Here is an 18,413-nt window from a genome sequence, read left to right on the forward strand (position 1 = left end):
CACGTTTGATCCACTGAGTCCCTCAAAATAAATAAAGAAAAAATAAAAATATATAAATAAATAAATTAATAAATGAATGAATGAATGAATGAAAAAATGACTGAATGAACAAATAAATAAAAAAATAAACAAATAAATGAATAAATAAATGAATGAATAAATGAATGAATGAATGAATAAAGAAATAAAGAAATAGATAAATGAATGAATGAATAAATGAATAAATCAATGACTAAATAAATGATACATAAATGAATGAATGAATGAATGAATAAATGAATAAATCAATGACTAAATGAATGATACATAAATAAATAAATAAATAAATGAATGAATGAATGAACAAATAAATAAAAAATAAACAAATAAATGAATAAATAAATGAATAAATGAATGAATGAATGAATAAATAAGTAAATAAATAAATGAATGAATAAAAAAAGAATAAGCAAATGAATAAACAAATAAGAAAGAAAAAAAGGAAAAAAACATAATTTTTTAAATTTAATGTATTAAATGGAATAACCCCATGAGACGAACCATCTCATTATTGATGGGGTCCTTAGAAGTACATATACATATAGTAGAGTAGATAGTAAAGTAAAAATGTATCCATTGTGGTGAATCTATAGTTGCTATGGTAACACAACCACTATAGCAATTGATCTGTTATGGTGATTCTGTAGTTGCTATGGTAACGCAACTACTATAGCAATTGATCTGTTGTGGTGATTCTATAGTTGCTATGGTAACAACAACTAAAATAATTGATATGTTGCGGTGATTCTATAGTTGCTATGGTAACAACTACTATAGTAAATGATCTGTTATGGTAATTCTATAGTTGCCATGGCAACAACTATAGCAACTGATTTGTTGTGGTGATCCTACAGTTGCTATGGTAACAACTACTATAGCGACTGATCTGTTGTGGTGATTCTACAGTTGCTATGGTAACACAACAATGATAGAAATTAATCTGTTGTAGTGATTCTATAGTTGCTATGGTAACAACTATAGAAATGTATCTGCTGTGGTGAATCTATAGTTGCTATGGTTACACCTATAGAAATTAATCTGTTGTGGTGATTCTACAATTGCTATGGTTACACAAAAAAATTCATCTGTCGTGGTGATTCTACAGTTGCTATGGTAACACCTATAGAATTTTATCTGTCGTGGTGATTCTATAGTTGCTATGGTAACAAAAACTATAGAAATCCATCTGTCATGGTGATTGTACAGTTGCTATGGTACCAAAAACCATAGAAATTCAATTGTCGTGGTGATTCTACAGTTGCTATGATAACAAAAACTATAGAGATTCATCTGTCATGGTGATTTTTCGGTTGCTATGGTAACACCTATAGAAATTCATCTGTTGTGGCGATTCTACAGTTGCTATGGTAACACCTATAGAAATTAATCAAGAGTTGGCGATTCTACAGTTGCTATGCGCTCAACAACTATAGTAATATAAACAAATGACCCAATACTGTAGATTTCTACAGTTATATGTTATATTGTACTACACAACACAACAGTTTACTGTAGGAAAAGCTAAAGTACATTACCATATTTATTAGTTAATCAGTTCACTATAGTTATTACTAAAGTATGCTGCAGCATTCATTAACAAAGAGTAAAGGCTATAATGTTTATTATAATATTTAGTTTGGTTTAAAAACACTATAGTGTTTACTATGAATGACTGCAGTATCAGTGGATCAACACTCACCTCTCCATCTCATACTCCTTCAGGCCCGGCTTCACACGTCTCATCACCTACAAGATGAAACAACACAAACACCGCTTTATAAAACACTCAATTACACATACACACACTCACACAAAGACTCAAGCATGCACACACACACACACACACAGACACACACACACAGACACAGACACGCATACATGCACGCACGCATAGCACACGCGCACACACACGAGCACACACACGCACGCACGCACGCACACACACACGTTGACAGTAAACAAACACACATAGACACACGCACACACTCACAGTCATACACAGTCACACACAAGCACGCACACACGCACGCACGCTGCTTTATGAAACATTCAACTACACACACACACACCCACGCACAGTAACAAATACACACCTACACACACAAGCAAGCAAACACACACACACACACACACACTCACACACACGTGCACACAAATAGAGACACACACCGTCAAACACACACAAACAGACACATGCACACAAATGCATGCAAGTATGCACACACATATGCGCTTGCACACAAATAGAAACACACAGTCATACACACACAAACAGACACAGATACACACACACACAAATGCATGTACGTATGCACAAACACGGTCACACACACACGCACGGTCGAACACACACACACACACACACACACACACACAAACAAACAAACAAACAAACAAACAGAGACACAAACCCATGTACGTACGCACACACACACACAGAGAGGGTTTTCCTCTACAGATAATGTCTAATAATCAGACTGAACTCTCGTCTGCAGTGTAAGCGCGCAGATAAGAACTACACACACACACACACACACACACACACACACACACACACACACACACACACACACACACACACACACACAGGAGAGCTGAACAGCGGCTGTGGAAATGACCATCAATTGGCTGTGAATGGCGGGACGGCTCCTCCATTTGATGAGATAACAGTGATTTGCGGAGAGAAATGAAGGAGTCGCGGGCGGATTACAGGGGCTGTTTGATGATTGTAGGTTAGGAAGCTTTTATTTTAATCGAGTGTCTGAGTCACGCCGCACTGAAGGATCCCCGGGAGATTGCGGAGATCAGGCTGTTACAGATAATGTTGGCGTGCTGGGTGGCAGAGGGGTAATAGGATACTTGTAGGAATAAAGGACAGGAATGTTATGCAGTAATGACCCATTACATTGATCACAGGAGACATCTGTATTGTCATATGATATAATATGTTACATTATGGTAAATTATGTGCAACTGAAGTCAGAACTATTAGTCGTCCTGAATATTTTCCCCCAATTTCTGTTTAACAGAGAGCAGATTTCTTCAACACATTTCTAATCATAATAGTTTTAATAACTCATCTCTAATAACTGATTTATTTGATATTTGTCATGATGACAGTAAATAATATTAGACTAGATATTCTTCAAGACACTTCTATACAGCTTAAAGTGACATTTAAAGGCTTAACTAGGCTAATTAGGGTAAAATTAGGGTAATTAGGCAAGTCATTGTATAGCAGTGGTTTGTTCTGGAGACAATCCAAACCTAATATTGCTTAAGGGGGCTAATAATATTGACCTTAAAATGGGTTTAAAACTATTAAGAACTGCTTTAATTCAAGCCGAAATAAAACAAATCAGACTTTCTCCAGAAGAAAAAATATTTTAGGAAATACTGTGAAAAATTCTTGAATCTGTTCAACATCATTTGGGAAATACTTGAAGAAAATTAACAGGATGGAGAATAATTCTCATTTCAACAGTATAATATATTTTACAAGGTAATATTAGGTATATTATATACACTACACTACAGGTCAGAGGTTTTGAGTTAGTGTGAATTTTAAATGTTTTTTAAAAGCTTCTCCTGCTCACCAAGACTGCATTTATTTATTCAGAAATACAGTACAGATTGTAAAACTGTAATAACTGTTCAAAAGTAGATTATAATTTTATTTAATCATTTATTCCAGTAATTTTATAAATGAATTTTCAGCTTTATTACATCAGTGTTCAGTTAAATGATCTTTCAGAAATCACTCTTATATTTATATTATTAATCTAATTATTATTATTATTATTATTGTAATTATTATTATTGTAATTATCATTATTATTATTATTTGTATTATTATTATTATTATTATTTGTATTATTATTATTATTAATATTATTTGCATCAATATAATAATAATAATTATTATTATTATTATTGTTATTATTTGTATATGTATTATCATTTGCATTATTATTATTATTCTTTGCATAATTATTTTTCCTATTATTATAATTATTATTATTATTTTCATTATTATTATTATTATTATTATTATTATCATAATCTGTATTATTCTTAATATTTTTATTATGGTTATTTGTCTTATTATTATAATTATTTGTATTATTAATAATAATATTATTATTATTATTATTATTATTATTATTATCTGTATTATTATGATTACTTGCATTAATATTTGTATTATTTTTATTATTATTATTATTATTATTATTATCATCAATCTATTATTCTTAATATTTTTATTATGATTATTTGTCTTATTATTATGATTATTTGTATTATTATTATTATTATTTGTATTATTATTATTATTTGTATTATTATTACTATCATCTGTATAAATACATTCAAGTAATGAATATTTAAGAAATAAGTATTTAACAATTTAACTGTTTCTTTTTTACATGTAATAAATTCTGCCATATTGAACAGAATATTTTTCTTAAAAAAAAAACATAAAAAAAACAACAACTTTTGACCGGTAGTGTTAATATTTTATTATACTATGTATATTATATATTAAAATAAATTCTGTTCTTTCAAAATTTCTATTGATCAAAGAATCTTGACGATTCAAACTGACCAGCTTCCATGAAAATAAGAAGCACCACAACAGCGTTCAGCATTGCTAATAATTAGGGATATTTCTTGATCATCCAATCATGATTTCTGGAGGACCATGAGACACATATAGAGGTCACATTTCAGCAAAGAATAGAGAAACTGCTGCTTATTAAAGCCTGCTGAGATTGAGGACTACAGAAAGCGCACTTGTTACAAAAATAAAGTCCATTTTAGAGCAAAATATGACATTCAGTCAAAGCACTGGAATGAAAATATGAGAAAAATTAACCAGAATCTGCTGTTAGTCACAAACTCTGGCTCAAACATCTTACTGCTGTAAATCAAGCTGACAAGCGTTTTACACTGTGAATAAGATTAAGACAGACAACCACTTAAATAGTAATTAACATATATGTTAAGGGGATAGTTCACCCAAAAATGAATATTCTGTCATCATTTACTCACCTTTTACTTGTTTCATACCTAATGAGTTCTTCTCTTCTGCAGAACACAAATGAAGATATTTAGAAAAATGCTGAAAGCCAGTAACCATTGACTTCCATAGTATTTGTTTACCCTACTATGGAGTTCAATGGTTACTGGTTTTCAGCTTTCTGCAGAATATCTTCTCTTATGTTCAGCTGAAGAAAGAAACTCAAAGATTTGAAACACATAAGGAAGATGAAATCGTGAAAAGATTAAAATTTTGGGTGAACTGTCCTGTTAACTTACATGCATGAAAATATGGGCACCATATGAATCTGATTTCACCGGAACCAATTATAATTTTTAATTGAAAAATTAAATAAATGAAAATCAATGAAAAGTTAATAAATAAAAAATAGAATAAATTTGAAATAATATAAAATTACAAATTTTATTAAAATAGAACATTTTTAAATAAAAGTAAAATAAAGAAAATATTGAATAAATAAAAAATATTAGAATTTAAATAAAAAAATGAACAATAGAATTAATTGAAAATAATATAAAAAATGTAATTAAACAGAACAATTAATTAATTTAAAATAAAATAATTGAAAAATAAAATTAAATAAATGAATAATAATAATTGGAAAAAAAAAAAAAATAAAATCTTTAATAAATAAAAAATATATTAAAAAATAAATAAAATAAATAGATGAAAAAAATTAAGATAAAATAAAATAAAAAAATACATTAAAATAAAATAAAAAAATAATAAAATAAAGGAAAAATAAAATACACAAAAAAATAAAATAAAATAATACTGATTAACACAAAAAAAAAAAAAAAAAAAAAACAGTTGTTCAATAACCTGCATAGTTAGCCTAATTGAGCCTTTAAATGTCACTTTATCTACTATCATCAAGGCAAAGAGTGGTATTTTACTTTAAAAGGCACAAACTGTTTAACAAACCTTCTGATGTAATGATCAATATTAAAGCCAGCACTTACGATGATAAATATGGTCTCAGCTTAAACACACAGCATTAATTCTAACACAAATCGCTGCTCCATTAATATCCAGCACTCTTAAAAAGGCCTTTCAACCATTAATGGATATCAGGAAGTCATTCTGCCATAAAGCAGCACCATCAATCTGGATTATTAAATGACTTTTGAGTCCCTGAGAGTTTTATTTACCGTCATGCATTTCTCAAACGTCATGTTCACATTATAAATACTAGCGCTTATGCTGAGAGTCTGAATGATTTACAGCAAAGTGACTGAAGACTAATAATATACATCAGACAAGCTTATTCACAAATAGCAGACATTGGGCAGAGTTTGTTTGTTTTATTTTCTATTATTTGCATGTTTTGTTTAGTATTAAATCATTAATAAATCAAAATCAAGATGTAAACTATTTTCTGTGCTCAGTTATCAAGTGTTTAGCATGCTGGTATTGCCTTGTGAAGAATAAATGCATGGCTGGCCTAGATTCTGATCAAACGGTCTAAATCTGTGTGATTATTCTGGAAGCGTTTACTGTACTGATACACACTAACAATGCAGAAAACACAAGCTCAACTTCAGCGCATCTGTGTGTGTTTATGAGTGATTCTCCCTCTGGATCATCCTGCAAACACTCTGCCAAGAGAATAGCTTATTAACAGTGAAATGAATTGACAGACGGTGGTGTTTTTACCTCTTTATGGGCTTCGCTGGAAATGCGGTTTGTGTAGCGCAGAACTTCCAGCTCCATGTCGGTCTTTAGCAGACGACTACAGACAGAGAGAAATAAACACCATTAATGATCTGCGACTTATTTACTTACTTAATTACTTACTTAACTGATTATTTATTTAACTATTTATTTCAACTATTAATTTGTTTTTTTTTCAAGTATTTATTTATTTATTAATTTACTATTTATTTCAACTATTTATTTATTTATATAATGATTTATTTCATTTATTTATTTATTTAACTGTTTATTTATCTATTTTAACTATTTATTTATCCATTTATTTCAACTATTCATTTATTTAACTATTTATTCTAACTAATTATTTATTAATTTAACAATTTATTTCAACTATATATTTGTTTATTTATTTAACAATTTATTTCAACTATTTATTTATTTTACTATTTATTTCAACTACTTATTTATTTATTTATTTAGCTGTTTATTTATCTATTTATTTCAATTGTTTATTTATCCATTTACTTCATTTAACTATTTATTTAAACTATTTGTTTATTTATTTAACTATTTATTTCAACTATTTATTTATTTTATTATTTCAATTAACTGATTATTTATCCTTTTATTTCAACTTTTTTTATTTATTTATTTATTTAACTATTTATTTATTTATTTAAACTATATTTTTATACAGGTAACTATTTATTTCAACTATTTATTTATTTATTTACTTAACTGTTTATTTATCTATTTATTTCAACTATTTATTTATCCATTTATTTCAACTATTTATTTATTTTGTTTAACTGTTTATTTATCTATACGTATCAACTATTTAGTTATTTATTAGTTAATTCATTTATTTATCAATTTATTAATTAAACTTTTTATGTATCTATTTATTTTACCTATTTCTTTTAAAACTAATTATTTATTTGAATAATTTAATTATTTATTTAGTTTTTTATTTTTTTGTTTATTATTGGAACTTTTTATTTACAAAAAGTTTTCCTCTCAATTTGGTCCTAATAGGTATTTATTTAATTTATTTATTTAACTATATCTATATAATTACTTATTAATTTATTTATTTATATTTTCATTGCAACTGAATATTTACAAAAAAATTGAACTCTTATTTTGGTCATATTTATTATTTATTTATTTTAGAACTGTATAATTTTCTAATTTAAATAGCCCATATGATCAATTTTAAATACTTTTTTTTTCCTGAATAAAAGTGTTCGATTCGTGCAGAAGCACAGAGAGTCAAAGAACAAACGTCTGCGCTAAACGGCAAATCCTAAACTTAGCCCAAACCCAGCAGGTCTGACGTCAGAGAGATCAGCACTTGTGTCTCGTTAGTGTGTGTTTTTTCTTCACCTCCAGCATCTCTTCTGCGGGAGCATCTTGGTTTATGTCTTAATGAAGGCGCCTGCATTACTGAAGCATCCTGACATCACCTCTTATGAGTCAGTGCCAATGTGCCAACTTTATAATAACACATCTAAATATAATCACAGCACGCACGCACACATGCACGCACAGAACCAGATATACACACAGACTCACACACGTGTACAGACACACACAGACTCACGGAAACACAGAAACTAGCACATACACGCGCGCACCGGAGTCACACAGACAGACACACACATACACAGAGATCACAGACACGCACATACAAGTGTGCACATGACAGACACAGGGAAACACTGACACACACACACACACACACACACACACACACACACACACACACACACACACACACACACACAGATATACACAGAGACAGGCTCACACACACACAGGGATATACACAGAGACAGGCTCAAACAGACTCACAGAAACACACAGACGCATGCACACGAGCACACGTAAACACACAGGCGAGCACAAACAGGCAGAGACGCGCACACATGTATGCAGAGAGACACACATGCACACACACACAGACACGGACACACACACACACACACACACACACACACACACACACACACACACACACACATACACACACACACACACACACACACACACACACACAGAAACGCACACACACACACACACACACACGGACAGACACACACACACTCACACACACATGAGCGGTAACCCATGGTAACGATCAGCGATGTGATTCTCATCAGCAGCTTTATTCCAGAGCACTGAACACTTCACACACACGGATCAGTGGATCTCCAACATCAGGAATCAGTGAAGACCTGCTCTGGTAAACCTCACAGACTCTCACAAAAACTACACAAACTGTTTAATAATAAGCTTTCATGCTGGTCACATGATGAATTATTCATCATATAAAATGAGGAGATATATATATATATATATATATATTATAGGTGGTCATACAATGATTTTTTTTATCTAGATTAATCTCACTGTAATCTTGGAATTAATCTAGATTAAAATGGCTCATTCTGTCGAAGGCATTCAGAGTATGTATGCTACCCAAATAATGACTATATATAAGTCTTTGAGAACGGGTTTCTCAAGCCAGGTGGCGCATTAGACCAGGGGCTCATCTCCTGTTTCCAAAATGCATCACAAACTGCTGGAGAAACTGTTCTACTGTGATAATTGGTGATGAAAATAAATGATGTTCAATAAGATTAACTTGTAGTGTTTACTCACTGTTTATTCAGGTAAACATGAATGTTGAACTGTAGAATTGCCTACATAAGCTACAAACAACCATTTTTGATCACCTTAATCTGACTAAAGTCATCACTGAACAGAAATGAATTTAAGACATGTGGAGTAGGAATATAATATTAGTGGCATTATTAAAGTAACACACACACACACACACACACACACACACACACACACACACACACACACACACACACACACACACACACACACACACACACACACACACACACACACACACACACACACACACACAGACACACACACAGATGAAGGAAGGAAGATGGAAGAAAGAAGGAAAGAAAGAACGAACGAACAAGAGATAGGAAAGAATGAAAGAATGGAAGAAAGGATAAATTGATGGTGGACAGAAAGGAAAGAAAAAAGGAATGAAGGATGGAAGGTTGGAAGGTTGGATCGATGGTAGAAAAAAGAAAGAAAGAAAAAGTAATTGAAAAAGAACGAGAGAAAAAAAGAACGAGAAAAAGAACGAGAAAAGAATGAGAGAAAAAACAAGAGAAAGAAAGAGAGAAAGAACAGATGGTGGACAAAGAAAGATAGGAAAGAAGGTTAAGATAAATGGATGGCAGAAAAAAGAAAGAAAATAAAAAAAGAAAAAGGAAATGAAAAAGAAAGAACAGAAGAAAAGAAAGAAAGAGAACAAAATATAGGATGAATCGATGGTGGACAGAAAGGAAGGAGAGAAGGATGGAAAGGAAGATGAAAGAATGAATGATGGAAGGATGGGTGGATGATGAAAGAAAGAAAGAAAGAAAGAAATAAAGAAATAAAGAAAGAAAGAAAGAAAGAAAGAAAGAAAGAAAGAAAGAAAGAAAGAAAGAAAGAAAGAAAAAAGAAAGAAAAAGAAAAAGAAATAAAGAACGGATGAATGGATAGTGGACAGAAAGGAAAGAAAAAAGGAAGGTTAGAAGGATGGATGGCAGAAAAATAAGAAAGAAAAAATAAGTTAAAAAGAAAGAACAAGAGAAAGAACGAGAGAACAAAATAAAGGATGAATGGATGGTGGATAAAGGAAGGACAGAAGGACAAAAAGGAAGATGGAAGAATGGATGATGAAAGAAAGAAGAAAAGAAGGAAAAAAGAAAGGAATGAAGGAAGGAAAGAAAGAAAAAAAGAAAGAAAGAAAGAAAAAAAAAAGAAAGAAAGAAAGAAAGAAAGAAAGAAAGAAAGAAAGAAAGAAAGAAAGAAAGAAAGAAAGAAAGAAAGAAAGAAAGAGGGGAGAGATGGATCTTGTTGATGTGACACTGCTGCTAATACACCAGTGCAGCATTAGACTGGTCTCAGTGTTCTCTGTATTCTGCGTGTATAACAGAACCGCTAACAGTCGTAGTCGTGTTCTTCAGTTGTTTGTCAGGTGACGTAAACGCATCTGCAGGTCTTTAATATCTGTGAAATGCTTCATCATGCAGAAGCGAGCTGCAATTTCTCTCTGCAAATCTCAGAGTAATAAGTGAAGGAGAGAATAACAAGAAAACAACAGAGTTAGCGGGCGAGCAAAGGGAGACGGTAATGAGCCACTTTCCAGCCAGTAATAGAGGAGAAATCCTAATGCACACAGCAGAGAGAGAAGCACGCAGACCATTACACACAGACCTGCACAGGAGAGACACACTGCACTGCTGATCGTGTGCTTCAGACTCAAGAGTCATTGTGCTGAAATTATCTGAAGCGCTTCAGCTCAACACTGACTGCCTCATGACAAGAGGAGCAAAGATCCTTTACACCGCACAACAATAACAACAGAGAACTGATGCGTTTCATCTCACCATTCTGATTTTAATTTCTTAAAAATTAGGAGCATCAGCACTGCGATATTTAGCTATTTGAGTCAAATTTAAAGAGTTTTTAAACTCAGAACTGTAACATAAAATAGAATAAGTGACATGCAAATGAGGAGTTTTTACATGCAAATTAGAATTGTGGTGTAAAATGAGAATTTTGACATGCAAAGAAAGAATTGTGAAATGGAAATGATGAATTATGGCATGCAAACAAAGAACTGTAGAATGGAAATGAAGAATTGTAGCATGCATTACGTGGTGCGTATATTAGAATTGTGGCATGTTAATTAAAATTGTGGCATGCAAATAAAGAAACGTGACACGCAAATAAAAAATTATGACATGCAAATTCAAATGATGACATGCAAACTAGAACTGTGACACGCACGTGACATAAATTAGAACTGTGTCATGTGAATTAGAGTTTGCATTGGCATGCAAGCAACGAATTGTGGAATGCAAATGAAGAATTGTGACATAAATAAAAATTGTGACAAGTAAATTAGAAATATGACATGCAATCAAGAATTGTGACATGTAAATTAGAATTGTAACATCTAAATTTAAATTGTGGCATGCAAATGAAGAACTGTGGCATGTAAATGAAAAATTGTGGCAGGCAAATGAAGAATTGTGGCATGCAAAATAAAACTGTAACATGTAAATTAAAATTGTTGCATGCAAATAAAGAATTGTGGCATGCAAATGAAGAATTGTGGCATGCAAATTAAAACTGTGGCATGTAAATTAAAACTGTGGCATGCAAATGAAGAATTGTGGCATGGAAATTAAGAATTGTGGCATGCAAATGAAGAATTGTGGCACGCGAACAAAAAAATTGTGACGTAAATTAGAATTGTGACATGCAAATCAAGAATTGTGGCATGTAAATTAAGAAGTGTGACATTCAAATAAAGAATCGTGGCATGTAAATTAGAATGGTGACATGCAAATAAGAAACTGTGACATGCAAATTAAAACTGTGACATGTAAATTAAAATTGTGGCATGCAAATGAAGAATTGTGACACGTAAATTAGAATTGTGAAACGCAAATCAAGAATTGTGGCATGCAAATGAAGAATTGTGGCATGCAAATTTAAATTGTGGAATGCCAATGAAGAATAGTGGTATGCAAATGAAGAATTAGGGCATGGAATTTAGAATTGTGGCATGCAAATGAAGAATTGTGGCATGCAAATTAAAATTGTGACATCTAAATGAAAAATTGTGGCATGCAAATAAAGAATTGTGGCATGCAAATTAAATTTGTGACAAATTAAAATTGTGGCATGCGAATGAAGAATTGTGGAATGTAAATGAAGAATTGTGGCATGTTAATTAAAAATTATCGCATGCAAATGAAAAATTGTGGCATGTAAATTATAAATGTGGCATGCAAATGAAAAATTGTGGCATGCAAATTAAAATTGTGAAATACCAATGAAAAACTGTGGCATGTAAATTATAATTGTGTCATGCAAATCAAGAATTTTGACACGCAAATCAAGAATTCTGGCATGTAAATTAGGATTTTGACATGTCAATGAAGTGTGGCTTGCAAATGAATCTGTGTGACATGCAAGTGAAAAACTGTGACATGCAAACAAAGAAATACAGCATGTAAATAAGAATTGTTAGATGTAAATGAAGAATAGAGACATGCAAATGAAGAAGTGTGATGTGGTTGTAAAATTGTACATTTCTTTATTGCAAGTTTTAAAACCTTAAGCCTCTTTAAGCAACTTTACTTCACACTTCTGGGATTACTCTATTCTCCAGAATTATTTTTTTTTAAAAGTAATTGTGAGAGAGTTGTGAGAAAAATAACAATTAAGTTTATGTCTTTTTTTATCCCCCAGCAGAAACAGGCTTTAATAGATGATGGTTTCATTTGAATATAATTCCCCCCCCCCCCCCCCCCCCCAACAAAATTCAAACATTAATACAACAGAACAAAGAATCACATCTGATCCAGCCCATTGTGTCTGCATGCTTAATGATTCTCCATTAATTAAATAAAAGACAAAGAAACAAGCCGATCTTCACAAACACATTAAGAACAAACTTTTTAAAAGATGCAATGAATCGGAACACGAAGAGATGAAACAGTCCAAGTTCAGTCGTAACGAAGCGCTGGTAATCGCCGTCTACTCTACCTTTCATCAAAAGATCAAACACTTGCTAATTGGAGTAACCGGCAAACTGCCTTTGATTTTGTTAATTGGACTTTAGTAACAAGCTCAGATTTGTGCTTTAGTTATTAAGACATCAATCACACCTCGGCTGCAGAAAAAAAAAGATTTAATTCAGTTGAAATGTTTTGACTATACGTGTGATGTAAAGAGCACTCACCATTCCACAATCACAGGGTGCAGCAGCGAGTTATTCACCTCAAACCTGCAGAAGAGAAGAACATAATGTTTTTGTGTGACTAAATGCATTCATTTTCAACATTGCATCTATTGTTTTAGCACTTCAATTCTTTTTGTGTCAATAAATGTGTTGGTTTTTAACACTCCATCTATTGTTTTTGCATTTCATTTGTTTCTGTGTCAATAAAAGCTTTGGTTTTCAACACTACAACGTTTGTTTTAGCATCTCAGGCCCATAAATAATAAATTGTTCTGTACTAAAAATGTGCTTTTGATGACATTTGAACTGATTTTTATTTCCATAAAACTGTGTTCTTCATTATTGTAATAATCTGATTGCTTATTTTTTTACTTTCTTTTCAGAATTATTAGTTTCAAGTTTGTTTTGAAGCAATTTTATTATTATTAATAATAATTTTTAAAATATTTAAACTTAAAGAGTCATTATTTTTCTTATAATACAACCATTGCTCGATTCTGATTGGTTGATGAGTGTATTATAAATATTATTATTATATTCCTAATTATTATAAAGGGTCCGATCACTTCTACATTGTGTTGATTATTGTATGTATAAGCTTGAGCTTGTGATTACAGATATTTTACTGCACTAATTATTTTTTGTTGAATAATCTGGTTATAAAAGTTTGTTTTATACAGACTATTTACTGCATTCAGCTCCATGAAGGAAGTGAATTGACTCCTTCAAATTGTACTGATCTGAATTAACTCTTTGATTTAACGAACTCATTCAAACTGAATTGACTCTTTTGAATTGTAGTGATCTAAAATTACTTTTAGATTGAATTGACTCTTTTGAATAAAACTGTATTGATTCTTTTGAATTTGAATTGGTTCAACTTAAATTTAATTGAACCGAGTTGACTATTTTGAACCGAATTCATGCTTTTTAACTGAATTGACTGAATTGAATCTTTCAAATTGTGTGATAATTTGAATAGACTGAATAAACTCTTTGATTGGACGGACTCTTTTGAAATGAAGTTAATTGACCCTTTTGAATTGTACTGATCTGTATAATTAACTTTTTTTTAATTGAACTAATCTGAATTAACTTTTAGATTGAATTGACTCTTTTCAATTGAACTGAACAGACTCTTTTGAATTGAACAGAGCTGAACTGACTCTTCTGTATTGATGCTTTGATTGAATTGACTCTTTTGAATTGAATTTAACAGAATTTACTATTTTAAGCTGAATTTACTCTTTAGAATTGAACTGAATTGACTCTTTTGAATTGAATTGATTCAACTTAAATTTAATTCAACTGACTTAACTATTTTGAACTTAATTTACTCTTTTTAACTGAATTGAGTGAAGTGAATCTTTTAAATTGTACTGATCTGAATTAACTCTGATTGAATGGATTCTTTTGAACTGAACTAAATTGACTCTTTTGAATTGTATTTATTGAATTGACTCTTGAAATAATTTTACAGAATTAACTATTTTAAGCCGAATTGACATTTTTAATTGAACTCATTTGAATTTACTTTTAAGATTGAATTTACTCTTTCGAATTGAATTTAACAAAATTTATTACTTTGAGCTGAATTGACTCTTTTCGATTGAACTGAACTTAATGGACTCTTTTGAATTCAACAGGAGCTAAATTGACTCTTTTGAATTGAACTGAACTGACTTTTTTTAATTGAACAGAGCTGAATCGACTCTTTTAAAATGAACTGATCAGAATGGACTCTTTTGAATTGAACAGAGCTGAATTGACTCTTTTGAATTGAACTGAACGGACTCTTATGAACTGAACAGAGCTGAATTGACTCTTTTGAATTGAACTGAACTGACTTTTTTTAATTGAACAGAGCTGAATCGACTCTTTTAAATTGAACTGATCAGAATGGACTCTTTTGAATTGAACAGAGCTGAATTGACTCTTTTGAATTGAACTGAACGGACTCTTATGAACTGAACAGAGCTGAATTGACTCTTTTGAACTGAGCTGAACTGAATGGACTCTTTTGTATCTAATGCGATGACATTCAGACACTATTAAAACGTCCTCGTCCATAAATGTTGCAGTAAGAGATAACAGTGAAGATCTAAACCCTGTGTGTGATCTTACTTCAAACACACAGAGGGTTTTGTGTGCCACTTTCTCCGAGTGAGTTTCAGGAGCAGAACTCTGAATAAAGGATGAAACTCACCGACTGATGCCTTCAAAGGAGGCTTCACGACAGGTGCTGCCGCTATCAGTGTTCAGCCCTCGCTACACACGAGGAAACACAGAGAAACACGTTAAACCATCTCATTATTGTAGGCAAGAATTGAACTGAACCATCATCTAATGAACAATCTTACCAATGTGAGCAGCACACTTGGCTTCATCTTAGCCAGGACATCAGCGATCTGTGGAGAAAAGCACATCATTTAAGCAAAATATCCAGGAAAATCCAAATCCCTCAACATTTCTGACAGCTACAATGAACATCAGCGAGACCGGATTTGAGCAGAGATTTCCTCAAGGTAGACAAACAATCTTCACGTGGACCAATCAGACACTGAATCATCAATAATCTGCAGCCGCTGTACTGTGAGCGAAGGATTGTGGGAAGAACACCGGAGCTGTTTTATGTGCTCTCAGGAGTGGATGAGAAGCGTTTTAAACCCACAGGACGAATCAAACACAGACGGTTTTACCTGCGGGGAGATTTCACTGAGAAATCCACATTTCTGCAGGAGCTCAACACTAATCCACACATACCACACAGAGCCGAATGCTGAACGCTTCACTACTAAAATTGTCAACCTATTTCTGTAAATTTATTATCTGTCCTCAATTTTCTAAATATTTCTAGGAAATGCTGAGTTTATATCTCAGAATTCAGACTTTTTATTTATATTTCAGAATTTAGACCTATTTAGAATTATTTAGACTAGAATAAAAAGCAGTTTTAAATTATTTTATGAACCATTTTAAGGTCAATATTATTAGCCCCTTAAGCTATATTTATTTTCGATAGTCTACAGAACAAACCATCATTGTACAATAACTTGCCCAATTACCCTAACCTGCCTAGTTAACTTAGTTACCCTAGTGAAGCCTTTAAATGTCACTTTAAGCTGTATAGAAGTGTCTTGAAGAATATCTAGTCTAATATTATTTACTGTCATCATGGCAAAGATAAAATAAATCAGTTATTAGAAATGAATTATTAAACTATTAAAACGGTTACGTTTATATATATATATATATATATATATATATATATATATATATATATATATATATATATATATATATATATTATTATATTATTATATATTATTATAATATTATTATATATATATATATATATATATATATATATATATATATATATATATATATATATATATATATATATATATATATATATATATATATAAACTAACAAATGAAAGGATGAGTAAATGAATGAATGAGATACATAAATAAACAAATTAAAAAATGAGTGAGTAAATGAATGAAAATTTTAAATGAACAAATGAATGAATGAAATGCATAAATGAGCAAGTGAATGAATGAGAGAGTGAATAAAACACATAACTGAATGAGTGAGTGAATTAATAGATTAATAAATTAAACACAGAAATGTACAAATGATGAATGAATGGGTGAATGGGTGAATGAAAAAGATAAATATACAAAAGAACGGACGAATGACTGAAAATACATAACAAATGAATAAATGAGTGAGTGAATAAAACACTGAAGTGAATGAGTAAGTGAATTAACAAAATTAATGAATTAAATAGATTAATGTACAAATGATGAATGAATGAAAAAGATAAATGAACAAAGGAATGGATGAATGACTGAAAATGCATAACAAATGAATGAATGAGTAAGTGAATGAAAAAAATACATAATTGAATGAGGGAACGAAAAAACGAATTAATGAAATACATAAACGAATGAATGAATGAATTAGTGAGTGAGTTGGGCAATGAATTAAAAAACAAATTAATTAAAGAATAAAAAGGCATAACAAATGAACAAATAAATGAATGAATGAATGAATGAATGAATGAATGAATGAATGGAATACATAATTGAATGAGTGAGTGATTAAACGAATAAATGAATGAATGAAATACATAAACTAACAAATGAATGAATGAGTTGGGAAATGAATGAAACAATAAATAAATGAACAAATGAATTAATGATTTTTTTTCTGAATGAATGAATTAAAATACAAAATTAAAAATAATGACTGAGTGAATGAATGAAATAAATCAACATAGTTGTTATATTAACATTTTCATTACAAATACAATTATTATTGACTGCCTAATTGTAAAAGCAGTATCTGACAAGAACTACTATTCCTAATATTATTATTATTATTATTATTATTATTATTATTATTATTATTAAAACAATGCCATTTTTAGTGTTTATGAAAACACATACTGTACATGTTACACACTAAAAAATTCAAATCAATCAGTGATCAATCAATAAAAAAATACATGCTGCATGAAGTCTTCTAAAACCAGCCGGTTAGTAATCATTTGATTTCCTCATTGAAAAGCGTGTATAGTGGTGTAATAAATGCAGACGGCGTGCAGCAGCAGTGCATCATCCTAATGTGTCAGCCGTATAAATATTTGATTATTTTGTTTGCAGGCCAGGTTTGACTTATGACTCTGAAAGAAAAGTCTTTTAGATTTACAAATACAAAGGGTGAGTTTTATCACATAAATATCAATCTGATAATAATAATAATAATAATAATAATAATAATAATGATGATGATGATGATGATGA

The 18,413-nt window shown here is 30.9% G+C and overlaps 1 protein-coding gene across 1 annotated transcript in view; it reads right to left on the reverse strand.

Annotated features, from left to right (window-relative positions):
• The window catches only part of pepd (peptidase D), a 100,009-nt gene that overhangs the window by 49,002 nt on the left and 32,594 nt on the right, over positions 1–18,413 (reverse strand). The window contains 5 exon segments of the mRNA NM_198912.1: positions 1,739–1,785; positions 6,758–6,833; positions 13,599–13,643; positions 15,805–15,866; positions 15,959–16,006. Of these exon segments, the coding sequence (NP_944594.1) occupies positions 1,739–1,785; positions 6,758–6,833; positions 13,599–13,643; positions 15,805–15,866; positions 15,959–16,006 (278 nt within the window).

Source organism: Danio rerio, chromosome 18 (assembly GCF_049306965.1).
Source record: "Danio rerio strain Tuebingen ecotype United States chromosome 18, GRCz12tu, whole genome shotgun sequence".
Taxonomy (NCBI): Eukaryota; Metazoa; Chordata; class Actinopteri; order Cypriniformes; family Danionidae; genus Danio; species Danio rerio.